This window comes from Heloderma suspectum, chromosome 1 (assembly GCF_057233095.1).
Source record: "Heloderma suspectum isolate Gila_16-S chromosome 1, 16-S_ref, whole genome shotgun sequence".
NCBI classification, from domain to species: domain Eukaryota; kingdom Metazoa; phylum Chordata; class Lepidosauria; order Squamata; family Helodermatidae; genus Heloderma; species Heloderma suspectum.
The window spans coordinates 50,224,501-50,238,450 of record NC_139458.1 but is presented as its reverse complement, the minus strand read 5'-3'; the positions used below and the strand labels follow the sequence as shown (position 1 = coordinate 50,238,450).

Genomic DNA, 13,950 nt, shown 5'->3' with positions numbered 1-13,950 from the left:
GAAATGCCAGATGAGTGGAGGAGGGCTAATGTTGTCCCTATCTTCAAAAAGGGTAAAAAGGAGGAACCTGGGAACTACAGACCAGTCAGTCTGACATCAATCCCAGGGAAAATTCTGGAGCAGATTATAAAGCAACCCATCTGTAAGGACCTTGAAAACAATGCCGTGATTACTCGTAGCCAACATGGATTTGTCAAGAACAAATCCTGCAAGATGAATCTGATCTCATTTTTTGAACAAGTAACCTCCCTTGTGGACTGTGGGAATGCTGTAGACATCATATACCTCGACTTCAGCAAAGCTTTCGACAAAATGCCCCATGATATCTTGATGAGCAAACTAGCTCAAAGTGGGCTAGATGAAACAACGATCCAGTGGATCCACAGCTGGCTACAAAATCGGACTCAAAGTGTGCTTATCAATGGGACCTTCTCAAACTGGGGAGAGGTAACGAGTGGGGTACTGCAGGGCTCAGTCCTGGGCCCAGTGCTCTTCAACATTTTGATTAATGACTTGGAGGAGGAGGTGCAGGGAATGCTGATCAAATTTGCAGATGACACAAAATTGGGTGGGATAGCTAATACTTTTGAAGACAGAAACAAAATTCAAAGTGATCTGGATAGACTGGAGCACTGGGCAGACAACAACAGAACAGAATGACATTTAATAGAGATAAATGCCAAGTTCTGCACCTTGGAAAAAGAAACCACATGCACATTTACAAGATGGGGGATACGTGGCTCAACAACACTACAAGCGAGAAGGATCTTGGAATTGTTGTTGATCACAAGCTGAATATGAGCCAACAATGTGAAGTGGCTGCAAAAAAGGCAAATGCTCTTTTGGGCTGCGTTAATAGAAGCATAGCTTCCAAATCCCAGGAAGTACTAGTTCCCCTCTACTCAGCAGTGGTTAGGCCTCATCTGGAGTACTGTGTCCAGTTCTGGGCACCACACGTTAAGAAGGATGCAGACAAACTGGAGAGGGTTCAGAGGAGGGCAACAAAGATGATCAGGGGACTGGAAACAAAACCCTATGAAGAGAGACTGAAAGAACTGGGCATGTTTAGCCTTGAGAAGAGAAGACTGAGTTGGTTGTCACAGAGAGGAAGGCCAGCATCTCTTCTCGATCATCCCAGAGTGCAGGACATGGAACAATGGGCTCAAGTTACAGGAAGCCAGATTCCGGCTGAACATCAGGAAAAACCTCCTGACTGTTAGAGCAATACGACAATGGAACCAATGACCTAGGGAGGTGGTGGGCTCTCCCACACTGGAGGCATTCAAGACGAGGCTGGACAGCCATCTGTCAGGGATGCTCTGACCTGGATTCCTGCCTTGAGCAGGGGGTCGGACTCGATGGCCTTGTAGGCCCCTTCCCTACTATTCTATGATTCTATGAAAAAAGATTGAGGAGTGGGAAAACACAGAAGGGTTACAAATGGAAAGCAACATTGTCTGAACCCCCCATAACATTATGGGAATTTTAGGCAGAGTGAAAACAAAAGCCTTGTCTGGAAGCACCACAATACAAGCAAGATAAGTTTCAGACACTATTGGCCTGTGAGAAACAATGAGACCAGTGCTTACCAAATTGGTTGGACAGAGGAAGTATGTACATAGAATGCTTCATGGAGCGGCTTGCTAGGCTATTGGGCACTTGTTTTCTTTCTGATTTTAAAGCTGGTAGATGGCAAAACTTCCCTGTAGAGTTAGATGGGCACCAGCATTCATCCCTGCCCACACAGCGCCCGCCATTTAGGCAGGGAATCTGGCAGAAATCTGTAAAGAAAATAGATCTGTAAGTCAAACCTATTCTAAGAGTTCACTTCAGCCACCAAATGAGCTAATGGCTGTCTTACTGGGAAGCAATTCACAAAACCTAGGTACTCAACTTAGCATCTTCACCTCATTCACAGAAAAATTTCAAGCTGTCCTAGTTGGGAAGGACACCAGGGCAACTGAACTATCTAGCTAGCCTCACTTCCAAGGACAACAAAAGACCTTTTCACCTGCAACATTTACATCACTTCAAGCTTCAACCATGCTATTTGTGCCATGGAAGAAGGTTGCTAATGCAGGGCGGGAGAATTCTGAAGAGCAATTGAACATACAATATGGCCAGAATAAATCTGACAATGTAAGTCAAAGCCAACTGAAACACCCTAAAAGTCAGCCACAGAATTGTAATATTTGGCTTCTTCTAGACAGCATCAGGCCCTAGAGCAGCCTCCCCCAATCTGTCGCCCTCCAGATGTGTTGGACTACAATGCCCACCATCCCCAACCAGCATAGCCAATGGCTGTTGGTTGTGTGTGATGGGAGTTGTAGTTCAACATATTTGGAGGGCGCCAGGTTGGAGAAGGCTGCCCCAGTGCAACAGATTGATAACTGACTTGTCTAGCTCACTGAAATTTCCTGTGCAATTATGGCATCAACGAGATCAGAAGAAGAGGCTTCAGCTGCCTTAGTAATTAGGAATAGCATAAAAGCTTCAGCCAACTCTCCTGGTTTCCAGAGAAGTGGAAGAAGGGGATGGGAAGAAATTAGGTGTTGGGAGCCAGGCGCAAAAGCTAACGCCAATGAAAGCAGCAAACTGGCCCTGACAAGAAATGCTGCAATGCCTGTCTGCGACTCTGACTGAAAGCCAGAGACTGTTATATCCACAGCAGGATAGAGAAAGACAAAAAGGTAACTGTAATTGACCCCTTGTCCCAAAGAGAGCAGGATCAGTCTCAGAGCAGACTGCTTCTTTTTCAGACAAGTGGACTTGTCATAATAATCCTTCTGCCCTGAAATCTTTCATGAACAAAAGAAAGAGAGTATGATAAATAAACCTTGTGAAATGGGTCAGACATCTTGGGAGACTCACAGATACGGAAGCCAGATTTGGGGTCGTGGTCGTGTCCACCCTGGCTATACAGGGTGGTGGTATCCCCTTTCTCACAGCTATTGAAGCAGCGGCCATGCCGACAAGTCTGTTTACAGATTGTGGGAGTGAAGATGATCTTTATTTTCTTGATTTTTTCTGTCACATTGACACCTGCAAAGAAAAGAAAAGTGGCATCACAGAGTCAAAAGGTTTCTCTGAGCAACTTTGTCTCTGGTGGCATGTATAGAAAGGACAGTGTCCTCAAATGGTTGCAGCCAATTATTCCAACCAGCTCGCGGTTTTCAAGAGCGATTTAGTGCGAAGTTAGAGCAGTTTGAGTTCCTTCACAACAGATGACATTGTCACCAATCCACTGCCAACCAGCCACTTCCCTCTTGAAAAGATGCATTTTCTGAAACTCTTTTTACTTCGACTTTTTTTTTTTTTTTTTACTGAAAGTGGCTCGCTGGTGGCTTTACCACAGTGTGCCATGTCCTCACCACATTAAATCCTGGTTGTGCCTCTGTGACCTGGCAGTGGCATGGTCAAGGGGGTAGGATGCCCCATTCCCTCTTGTTTCCCCAATGGAAGTAGTTTTTCCCATTCCCATTGAGAAAATCCCCAGGAGTGCAGCAGCGACTCCTCACATTACTGCAGTAGTGGGGACACTCAGTCACCTTAGGCAGCCTGCTTTTAATCTTTAACAGATCCCCCTTCTGTGCATGTTTACTCAGAAGTAAGAAATAAATCTCATTCCCCTTCAGTGAAAGGGTCAAAGGCTAACTTTATTAACTTCCACTAAAGCACTCTTTCACTTCTCTGATGCTCTCTTAAATCGCTGTTGCAAGGGTGTGCTTCTTTGATGTTGTGTAGTTTCTCTGATGTGAAGTCATTTCTCTGTTGTTATGTAAAGTCCCTTCTCCACTTTATCACTTTATTGCAGTAACAATCTTTTGTTTACTGGAGCTCTCATTGCGAGCAGGGAGAAGGAGAAAGGGGGAAACGGGGGGAGGGGTTCGAAGCAATAGGCAAAAGTATACACATGGGGAAAAATGGGATGGGAGCAATAACTCTGCAGCAGATTGCTGGGATGCAGTGAAACTGGAGTGGGGGGAGCTCTCAGCAGCCTTCAGATCTCACTGGAGAACTGGGGATTCTGGTTTCTTCAGGGAAATCTGCACACACGGGGAAAATTAGTTGCTCTCCATTCATAATAATGTAGTAGCAGCAGGGAGCCTGGACTGGAGTGGGAAAGAAGCCTCTTTCATTGGTTGAGCAGCCCCTGCCACTTTGATGACATTCAGTTCTACTCTGCGCCACCCCACCTGGAAGTAAGTTTTAAAAGGTATGCTACAAATTTTAAAAGGTATGCTACATTTGGCTTATCTTGCTTCGTGTGTCCCTGACAGACCAAAGCTGATTCCATGAAAATCAGGGTAATGCTCCAACACGCTTCTCATTCAGTTGTCATGAAGATCCGCCCCAGGTCATGCCTCTCTCAGGGTCAAGCTACATATTATCTTTTCATACATAGCAAGCAGCTACATCAGTTCTTTTTTCTTACTTAAAAGTAAGCATGGGGGATTCAATCTGGATCAGGACCCTCATGTGGGAGTAGGGGAGCTTTAATGCTTTGCTCCCCAATGTGGTCCCAATCTGGATGGGGGCGGCTGTGCCTGCAATTTGCATAGGAAAAAAGTCTCCATTTGCTTCAATGGGAGATTTTTTCCTATGCAAGTTGCTGGTGCAGTGTGTGTGTGATCCAGATGGGGAGCACAGTAGAGGACAACAGGTCAAAGCCCCCCAACCATGTAGGTCCCAATCCAAATCAGTTCCCCCACACTTACTGTTGAATAAGAAAAAAACACCATCATAACTGGATGCTACATATTAAAGGTAACATGTAGTTGGATCTCGGACTCACTGTGGCAGCAGTGTTTCAAGTGTCCTTTCTCTAATGCTGTCATGAAATCAAAACTATTCTTTTACATTTAGTCACAGTTTCTTGTTTCAACTTTCTTCCTGACCCCTTTGTTTAAGTGACAAATGTTTAAAATTCCTTCACATAACTTTCTCCACATAGTAGATTTTTTTTTTCTGAAATAGGGAGAAATTTTTCTCCCTCTCTCAAAATGCTAGAACCCGGGGCTATCCTATGAAGCTGATTGGTGGGAGATTCAGGACAGATAAAAGGAAGTACTTTTTCACACAGCGCATAGTTAAACTATGGAATTTGCTTCCACAGGATGTAGTGATGGCCACCGATTTGAACAGTGGAAAAGGCTGTCAGTGGCTACTAGTCTTGATGGTTATGTGCTGCTTCCAGTACCATAGGCAGTGTGCCTATGTACACCGGGTGCTGGGGAACATGGGTGGGAGGGTGCTGTTGCACTCCTGCCCTGCTTGTGGGTTCCCAGTGGGCAGCTGGTTGGCCACTGTGTGAACAGAACGTTGGACTAGATGGACCCTTGGTTTGATCCAGCATGGCTCTTCTTATGTTCTTATGAAATAATTCTCATATTACAGATAGGAACCATATAAAGCAATAGCTTATACTGATAGAAGGTGAACAACAGGATTTGTGGATCATGTAGTGAATCAACAGAATACATCTCGAGGAGTTAACCAAATAAGAGTTTTTTTAAAAGGTAGGGGATAAGAACATATTCAGTGAAAGATATGTGGGGTACTTTTGTATTAAAAATATAATAAATGCTTTCTCCCTTTATTTCTCTGTCCCCATTCCTATCCCCTTTTTCTTTAGAAAGGATAGGAGACTGGGAAAGTTACCCTGAAGGGAGATGCCTGGATAAAATAATAATCCACAGTAATAATGCCTCTCTCCCATGTCTCAGTAGAGCACAGGGCTATATTCCAGTTTACTCCTATACTCCTCCAGCTGAGAAAAGAGTAAGTCAGAGCCAGGCCAATCAGTTGAGATAAGGGGAGAGGAATGTTGGGGAGAACTATTATGAGAGTGCTGATGTCAAGGTTGTGAGAGAAGAGGTTCATCTAATACTAGGGAGAGGTGGGGAAGTGTGGGAATGGCAGAGAAAGAGGCCAGTTTGGGGACTAATTCAGAAATGGCATGATGGATTAGGCCTTTGCGTCAGGGCTTAATTTGTGCCAGAGCTAATAACTGAAATCTGTTTTCCCAGAAACTTGGAATGTGCGAAGACTAAAACTCCCCTGAGCGTGAGCAGAGTGCATTCCCCTCCCTCCTGAGTACCCATAGCCTAACCCCACATATTTAGGATTAAGGAGAAGAATACCTCCAGGGAAGATGTTATGACTTCCAGATAACCTTGAGACCCAGAAACACTCTATGAAGAAATTAAGCACTGCTTTGTACCACAGTAAATTCTGTATCTCCAACTAAGTGGAAACAGAAATGGAAGAAGAAGACGACGACTCACTTTTCAAGATAGTAAAGATCAGCTAAGTTGAACAGGAAGACAACAGGATCATATATTCCCTAGCCCAGAATAGCTGGCTAAATTATATGCTGGTGTTTTTATCTCATACTTCTGAGGAAGTCCAAAGAAATGAGTAACTGTGTTAACCTTATCCACTGCAGAGGTGAAGAGATTGCTGGCATGTATCTACGGCTATGGAGTCCCAACAATTACTGTAACAGAACACCACCACCCCCAACAATTTCAGAAAGTGTGAACCCATAAACCTTTCTTTCTAAAACAAACACACAAAGTCATCGTTCAGACCTTACCCCAGAGAGATGAAGCAGGTTCTGGGTATCCCGTACGTGACCCAGCACTGTTCTGTTCAAATCCATTCCCATTGGGCAGTGCATTGGATGTCAGCTGATCATTATTTGCAGCTGGATAGCGTCGCACTGTGCGGGAGGATCCTGTGTGCAGCTGAGGGGTAACAAGAGAACTGCTTCTGCTCTGAGTCCTGTGGAAACGAAAGCTCAGCTAACATTTGTGCTGAATGTGATACACCAACAGTTCTTTCTAGATCAGTGTGGGAAGAAGCTAGATCTGGGTCTACTGGCAGATCTCTGGGTGATTTCCAGTAGATCAGCAAGTGTTTCTTCTGACTCAATTATTTAACAATAGCAGCAACAAAATGACTCCCCTGCTGCAGATTACATCACTGAAATGAAGGGCATTTCTACCCTAGGCATTTATTGTGCACTTGTCATTCCCTATCATGATTGTTTACAGGTTCTTTAGATGCCATTGTGACCCTCCAGTTTTGCTTCTATATCTAACAGAAACTTGCACTTTTAGCAATTTTTTTTAGAGACGGGTAAATGAAGCATTTCATCGTGAAAATGAAAGAAAGCACAATTTCCTCTTGTGTATTTGTGCTATTCTGCTATATACCACAGTGCCACCTAGAAGTTATGTAGCAGAAAAGCAGGAAAGGAATCCCCCCTTGTGTAACACTCAGATCTCAATTCCGCAATGAAAGTATATACAGCGAATTAACAGCCTATTAACACTCTTGTGTAGAAAAGCTCGAAGAAAGCTTGGGGTAACCAGGGATGGATTTTTGTGAGGAAGGACTGAGTTTCATTAAGTTTTGGTACTCCACTCAGAACAAATTCCTGGGGTGTGAATTCTTTAATTTGAAGTGTACATCTTTTGCATAGGCTCTGGTTGGTGGATCTCGAGGTTCTAGTAAAAAAGAAAACAAAGTAGATTAAGGTCTGGCCACTTCTGTTCTAAATTATGTGGTAAAATCCTGACTAAATCAAAGGGAGACAGGAGGCCCTCTCCATCGGCTCTGTTAGGACCAACTGCTATTTGGCTTTTCCACTCCCCAAAATGTCTCCTGCACTTCCATTATGTAACTTCATTACATAGCATTATGTAAGATATCTTCAAGAACACCTCTCCCTATGGGCTTCTCCACACAATTTTATCCTGCAATTGAGATTGGTCACTCACAGAAGTTTGCAGGTACTTCACATGACGTCATCAACCTCCAGTGCTTCTCTCATACTTTCCAAGCATTTCCATAGCTTAGTTTGAAATGGAAATAATCTAGTAACAAAAAGATCCATTTTTCATTTCTCCGTGAAAAGAGGAACTCCTGCAATAAGAGGAGCTAGACCATAGTGCCATCTAATGGCTGTATAAAAGAAATGTACAGAACTTGTGGATAAAGGGGGAAAATGGGTGGGGGAAGCACATGTAAAGGGTGCTTTTAATCCTGGAAAGAATCCGGAAGCTGAAGGCCAGGTAAAATCACGGGACAAAAAGCCTCTGTGTGGAGAAGCCCTAGATCAACCTGTCTGAGACTTAAAACTGTCAGGGGAGACTCTTCTCCAATATACCATGGGTACGTTATGTGTCAAGAAGAGAGAGATGGCCTTCTCAGCTGTGGTGCCCCAATTTTGGAATATCCTCCCCATGGAGGTGCAACTAGTGCCAACAATGAAATTATTCCAGTACCAGCTGAAAACCTTTTTGTTCACCCAAGGCTTTTAATTGGTTGATTTTGTTTGTTCTGTTGTATTTTCTGCCTCCTTTGTTTTTATCATGATGTGATTTTAGTGCTTTTTTGGATTATGTATTATCATATTTGTACATTACCCTGGTATCCACAAGGATGAAGTGCAGTTTAAAAAAATATTTTAATAAACAATACATTATGAAAGAATTGGGCTCAGAACTTGTTCATCTTCCTTTTCCTATCCCACTTTTCTTTTGTGTTGTTAATCTTAGATTATAAGCCATTATTTTAAATTGTTAACTGCTGTAATCTCTCGCCTTCTGAGGCAAGGGTAAGTCTAAATTTCTCCAAATACCATTCAAGGCTACTTTTCCAGCACTGTCTCCTGAGATTTCAGTCCCATGTGTGTGCTAGTATCAGTCTAGAAACCCCTCACAAGAATATACAAAGCTTGCAGGGTAGCCAAAATATATTTCTCTTGTTTCATCTTGGGCTGTGCACAACCAGAACAGATTCTACTTTGGCCCATCACTATGCAACTCACTTCAAAAAGATTTGCCATAAAGACAGATGTATCTAAGCTCAGCCTCCCCCTCCCCCACAAAACACATAACCACTGCCAGTCATGCAAATTAGCCCTGAGCATCCATCACTGCTGTGGATGTGCAAGATGGTAATACATTAACAAGGACAGTTCAATTGTTATCCCCAGCCTCTCATCTCCATCCAAACATCAGTGATCCCTTGAAAGCCTGCCTACCCTGTGTTAGGGTTGGAAGAAGAGCACATTCTCATTCCTGTCTTTGGCACTGACAAGGACAGAGATGTAGCCAAGGAAGGAGCCTGGCCAAGGAAATAAACAGAATATTCAACCCATAAAAGCCATAAATGAAAGAAACTTCACAGGGAATGAACACCCATTAGTGAATTTGCATTTTTTATTCTGGGTAAATTTACTTATGGCGCCTGGCTTTTTGCAGCAGCCAAGCAACAAGAAGATGCATATACTCCCAGTCCCCAAGGCCAAACTCTTTAGTGCCCATTTAACACATGCTGGTTGTCACAACAGACTCTCACAGAGCAGGGCTTGTTTCAACTCAGTGGATTCTAACCCCCTTTCTTCCCTAGGCTTTTCAATTCCATTCTGCCCTGTTGGTTCCTATTTTCTTTTCTGGGGGATCAGTGCCAAACCTTCCAGACTGCTTTGTCTGTAAGTACCCTGACCGCCCTCTATTTTTCAGCATCCTAAATAAGCTAGGAGTTTGCATTGAGATCTTGGAAGAAGCCTAAAGTGAGCCAGTGAGATTAGGCAGGTCTTATGCATGACATGTAAACCCAACAAACGGCATGTTCCTACTTAACATGCAGCACCTATTATTTATGCAATGGGCAAAAGTTAATTTATACAACTACTTTCCAAGCATGAATTCCCAGTTTTGATCCATAGCTTAAAAGAATCTCAAGAAGCAGGACTGGAAAAAAATGTTACCTGAAATTCTGAAGATTTGGATTCAAAATTTTATTATTAAAGCTATTTGTTGTTGTTCAGTCGTTCAGTCGTGTCCGACTCTTCGTGACCCCATGGACCATAGCACACCAGGCCTTCCTGTCCTGTGCTCTCTCCCGGAGCATGCTCAAGTTCATATTCATTGCAATTAAAGCTATTACACTGAGATAAACCATATTCAACCATTGGTTTGAAGCAGCATGCAGTAACTTTCTTTATCTTAGGAGTCATTCTAGGAGAATTCCCAATATGTTCACTTTGAAAACTTAGGGATGTCAGAGAATTCCGCCACGGATCTCGGGAAGGCCGAATGCCAGCGCATTCGGCCCCCCGAAATTGGTGGCGGAACGGTCTGCCCCCCTGCCCCCTCCCGGGACGAGACTTACCTGGGGCGGATCTTCCTGGCGGCGGCGGCTCCGGCGGTGGCTCCGGCGGTGGTGCGGCGGCAGCGGCTGCGGTGGCCGGTCTTCCGACCAGCTGCCACAGCCACCATTTCCAGTTTAAAAAAAAAAAAAGATGTGATAGGCTACGTAAAGATTTACGTAGCCTATCACGGCTAGGTTTAAAAAAAAAACGTGATAGGCTACGTAAATGTTTATGTAGCCTATCACGGCTGACTTAAAAAACAACAACAACGCGCGTACGCAAATGGTGGCGGCCACGGCCGCCGCCATTTGCATACACGCATGTTTTTTTTTTAAAGTCAGCTGTGATAGGCTACGTAAACATTTACGTAGCCTGTCACGGCTGACTGCAGGGATGCAAACGGCGGCGGCTATGGCCGCCACAATTTGCGTCCCTGCTAGCCAGCGGCTGGATGTCTGGCTGCTGGCGGAGCCAGCCGGCGGCTCCGCAGAATCCCTGCAGAGCGCAGCCAGCCAGCCAGCCAGGATTCCGGGGGGGGGGGAGGAACGGAGCGCCTCCCCCCCTGACCAGGATTCCGGGGGGAGGGACGGAGCGCCTCCCCCCCCACCATCAACATAATCTGCGAAAGGTGACTTTCGTACATCCCTATGAAAACTTCTACCTTCCAGTTGGCTCATCATCAGTAGTTAACTGTTATCTGAAACTAATTCCTCAACTTGCTTTACCTTGCAACATGAATCTTTTGCACGTATTGACCTTGTGCTGACGGTCATATTTGGGCTCAATAAACTGAGTCATGAACAAGCGTTCTGCTAGTGCACACAGCTCCTTTACTGCTCCTTTTGTGGTTCAAGCCAACAAACCAAGGAAATCTTCAATCCACCAGAGTTTCTTGTTTCAGTAATTCTGGGAAACTATGATTACAAGCTTCTGAACAAGCCAAGATATTAAACCATGATTAAGGGCGCAATCCTATTTGGATAGGCAGCCACCTCCAAACTCAGAAGCGACCGCCTATCCAATGTAGGGCAGAAGAAGCGTGGAGGGGATCATCCCCTCTGTGCTTCAGCCACCCTGCATTTATGGCTAGCCAGCCCCAGCCGATTTCAGCTGTCTAGCCGTGGGACCTCGGAGCACAGGAAGCGGCAGCTGGATGACATGTAGGATGTGTCGTACTGGTATTTCCAATTTCCATGCCCCAACACGCCCCCCAGGAATGCTCTGTTTTTGCTGCTCTGTGTTCCTCTTCTGAGCGCAGAGTGCAGGGCCATTCCACACTGCCTACGAGGCAGCGCAGGAAGGGGTGGAGATCGGTTCTCAGGGAACCAAGCTTGGAGCGTGGGCTCCAAGGTCAGTTCCTGGGAACCAACCTATCCTATGGCCATCTAGCCATGGACTAGCGGCCATAGGATTGTGCTCTAAGTTGATTTAAAAACCTGGCCTATTTCAAAGCTGGTGTGAAGGATTGCTAGTTTCCCCCCACAACCCTGCAAGGTAGACCAGGCCAAACTTACTTACTTACTTATTTATTTATTTATTTATTTCATTTCTATACCGCCCAATAGCCGAAGCTCTCTGGGCGGTTCACAAAACTTGGCCACAAGTTTTCCCCAAATTAACCCAGTAGCTCCCTTCCAGGCCAATGGGCACTGTATTTAGCACTGAAGTTATTCAGGACACACCACACCAACTGAAAGTTGGATAAAAGTTTATTAGGGGAATGGAACAAAGAAGAAGGAACAGGGATAGGTGGTAGGTTGTACAGGAAATTACAAGCAAGGTACAAAACTCTAAACAAAACAAGAAATGCCGAACAGCAAGGCACACACTCCCAAGAGCAAAACAAGAAAGCTAGCTAGTCTATCCTATACACATGAAAGTATGGGCCTCCTACGATAGCCATTGACCAGCAGCGCACCCTAATATTATCAGGGCCAAGAAGAGGCACCTGCCCCTTCTCCAGCCCTCCTTTTATTGCCCAGCCCTAGCGACCTAAGGCAGATTCTAGGCACCCAATCCAAACCCAGGCTTGGGACATCCCACTCCACCCTCCAAAGAGTTTGCATCTTCCCACCAGGCACGGCTGTTATAATTTTCCGAATTAGCTGGGCAAATCGCAATCATCCTCCAGGTGGCATACGTGACTACCCCAGCGGCCCTCAAGGCTCCTACTCTATTAACCCATTCTTGACAGCTGGTAATCATAGTTTCCTGCTTCATCTGAACCAGGAAACTATGGTTATTTAGACACTTCCTGGCTTAATCACAGCTTGCATGAACAGTGTGTGCACATAGGGGAAAGGCTTATTTATATCTTGGCTTATTAAGCCCAGACATAATCATTCAAACTGGGCCATCAAAGTGAAGGACAATGCTTTGGATCCTGAGATTTGTGAATGGAAGTTCACAAAAGGGACTTTCTCATCCTCTCCTCCCCCCACAGCCCTCTACATCCCCTGAAAATACTCTCTGGAGGGTCAGGTGAACCTCTTAAACAGTGTGAGATGGGGCACTCCTCCAGGATTGCCAAAACAAGGCAAAGATACCTCACATGAACAGAGATGCATTCACACAAGGTGCATCCACCTGATTTTGGGTGATTCCCCTTTCCCGCTGCAGCCCCCCCCCCCACATCCCACTCTGTTCAGGAGGGTTCCCTGATGCTCAAGATGGTCTACCTGGGGACACATGGGACTGCAAGGGAATAGAAAAGTCCGCTTCTATATACTTCCTTCTCTTCACATAGGTTCCAAGCCACTGTTCCTTGCAGAAGTCTACCCTGAGCTTCCATAATTATTCCTGGAGATTTACATTTAGACATAAAATTCTTTGATTACAGCATCAAACAGACTCTGTACTTTCCCAACCAATGTTAAGTGTTTTTTTAAGTAAAGATTTTACAAAGCATCCTCATCCTGTGGTCAGTCTCTCTTCAGTGGCCTTAGCTGTTGCTCTTGACTAACTCCTGATTCCTCCCAAGAAGCAGAACAAAATCAGAATGCATCTAGTGGCTCTTGCATGTTGTTACAGTCGGTACCTCCAGGGACCTCAGAACGTAGTGCAGAGTATTGGTGCTCCTAGCTTGCCATCCCAGGAAGTGCCTGAGTCAGCTCTCAGGATCTGTGCTCCAGCTTCTCTTCAGCATTGCCTGCAGCTATATGCTGCATGATCTGTTTTCTATTAACTTTACTAATTAAAGTTTCTAGTTTTTCAACCTCAGTGTGGCTTTCTCTTCATGATATACTTCATTCACTGCAATCTCAAACCTAGCAATGGCAACTTCATCCCCCCACTGATTGTTGAAAGAGTGTTAATGGCCCTAGACCAGGGGTGGGCAGAAAGTAAATCTCCATATGTTCTGGACTTCAACTCCCAGCACTCCTGACCATTGGCCATGCTGGCAGGGGCTTCAGGGATTTGAAGTCTAAAATATCTGGAGATCTACTTTCTGCTCACCCCTAGCCCTAGACTGCCCAACACCTTACAACTGAAAACAGCTAAAAGCAGAGTAAAACCACACTACGAGTCAGTCTACAAGTTGCAATTGCCTATAGTCCTAAACATAATTATACATGTGTTAAGCCCCACCAAAATCAGCATAACCTAAACTGAAGCCAGTGCAGGAAAATCTCTTCCAGTACTTAAATGAATCATGGGACTGGCACAGCCCTGACTATATCATGGTGTTTTCTTTACGCCCCTCTCAGCTGACTTTGCTTCATGGGGATGTGCAGGTTGCTGGTGAGACCCAAGATGCTTTGAGCATATAAGCTGATTATCCC

The 13,950-nt window shown here is 44.9% G+C and overlaps 1 protein-coding gene across 1 annotated transcript in view; it reads right to left on the bottom strand.

Moving 5' to 3' along the window:
* Positions 1–13,950, bottom strand: part of LTBP2 (latent transforming growth factor beta binding protein 2) — a 201,775-nt gene that overhangs the window by 102,658 nt on the left and 85,167 nt on the right. The window contains exons 5-7 of the mRNA XM_084842380.1: positions 6,599–6,786; positions 2,872–3,042; positions 1,590–1,781 (exon numbers count right to left, since the gene is read on the bottom strand). Of these exons, the coding sequence (XP_084698506.1) occupies positions 1,590–1,781; positions 2,872–3,042; positions 6,599–6,786 (551 nt within the window). The remainder of the gene's footprint in view (positions 1–1,589; positions 1,782–2,871; positions 3,043–6,598; positions 6,787–13,950) is intronic.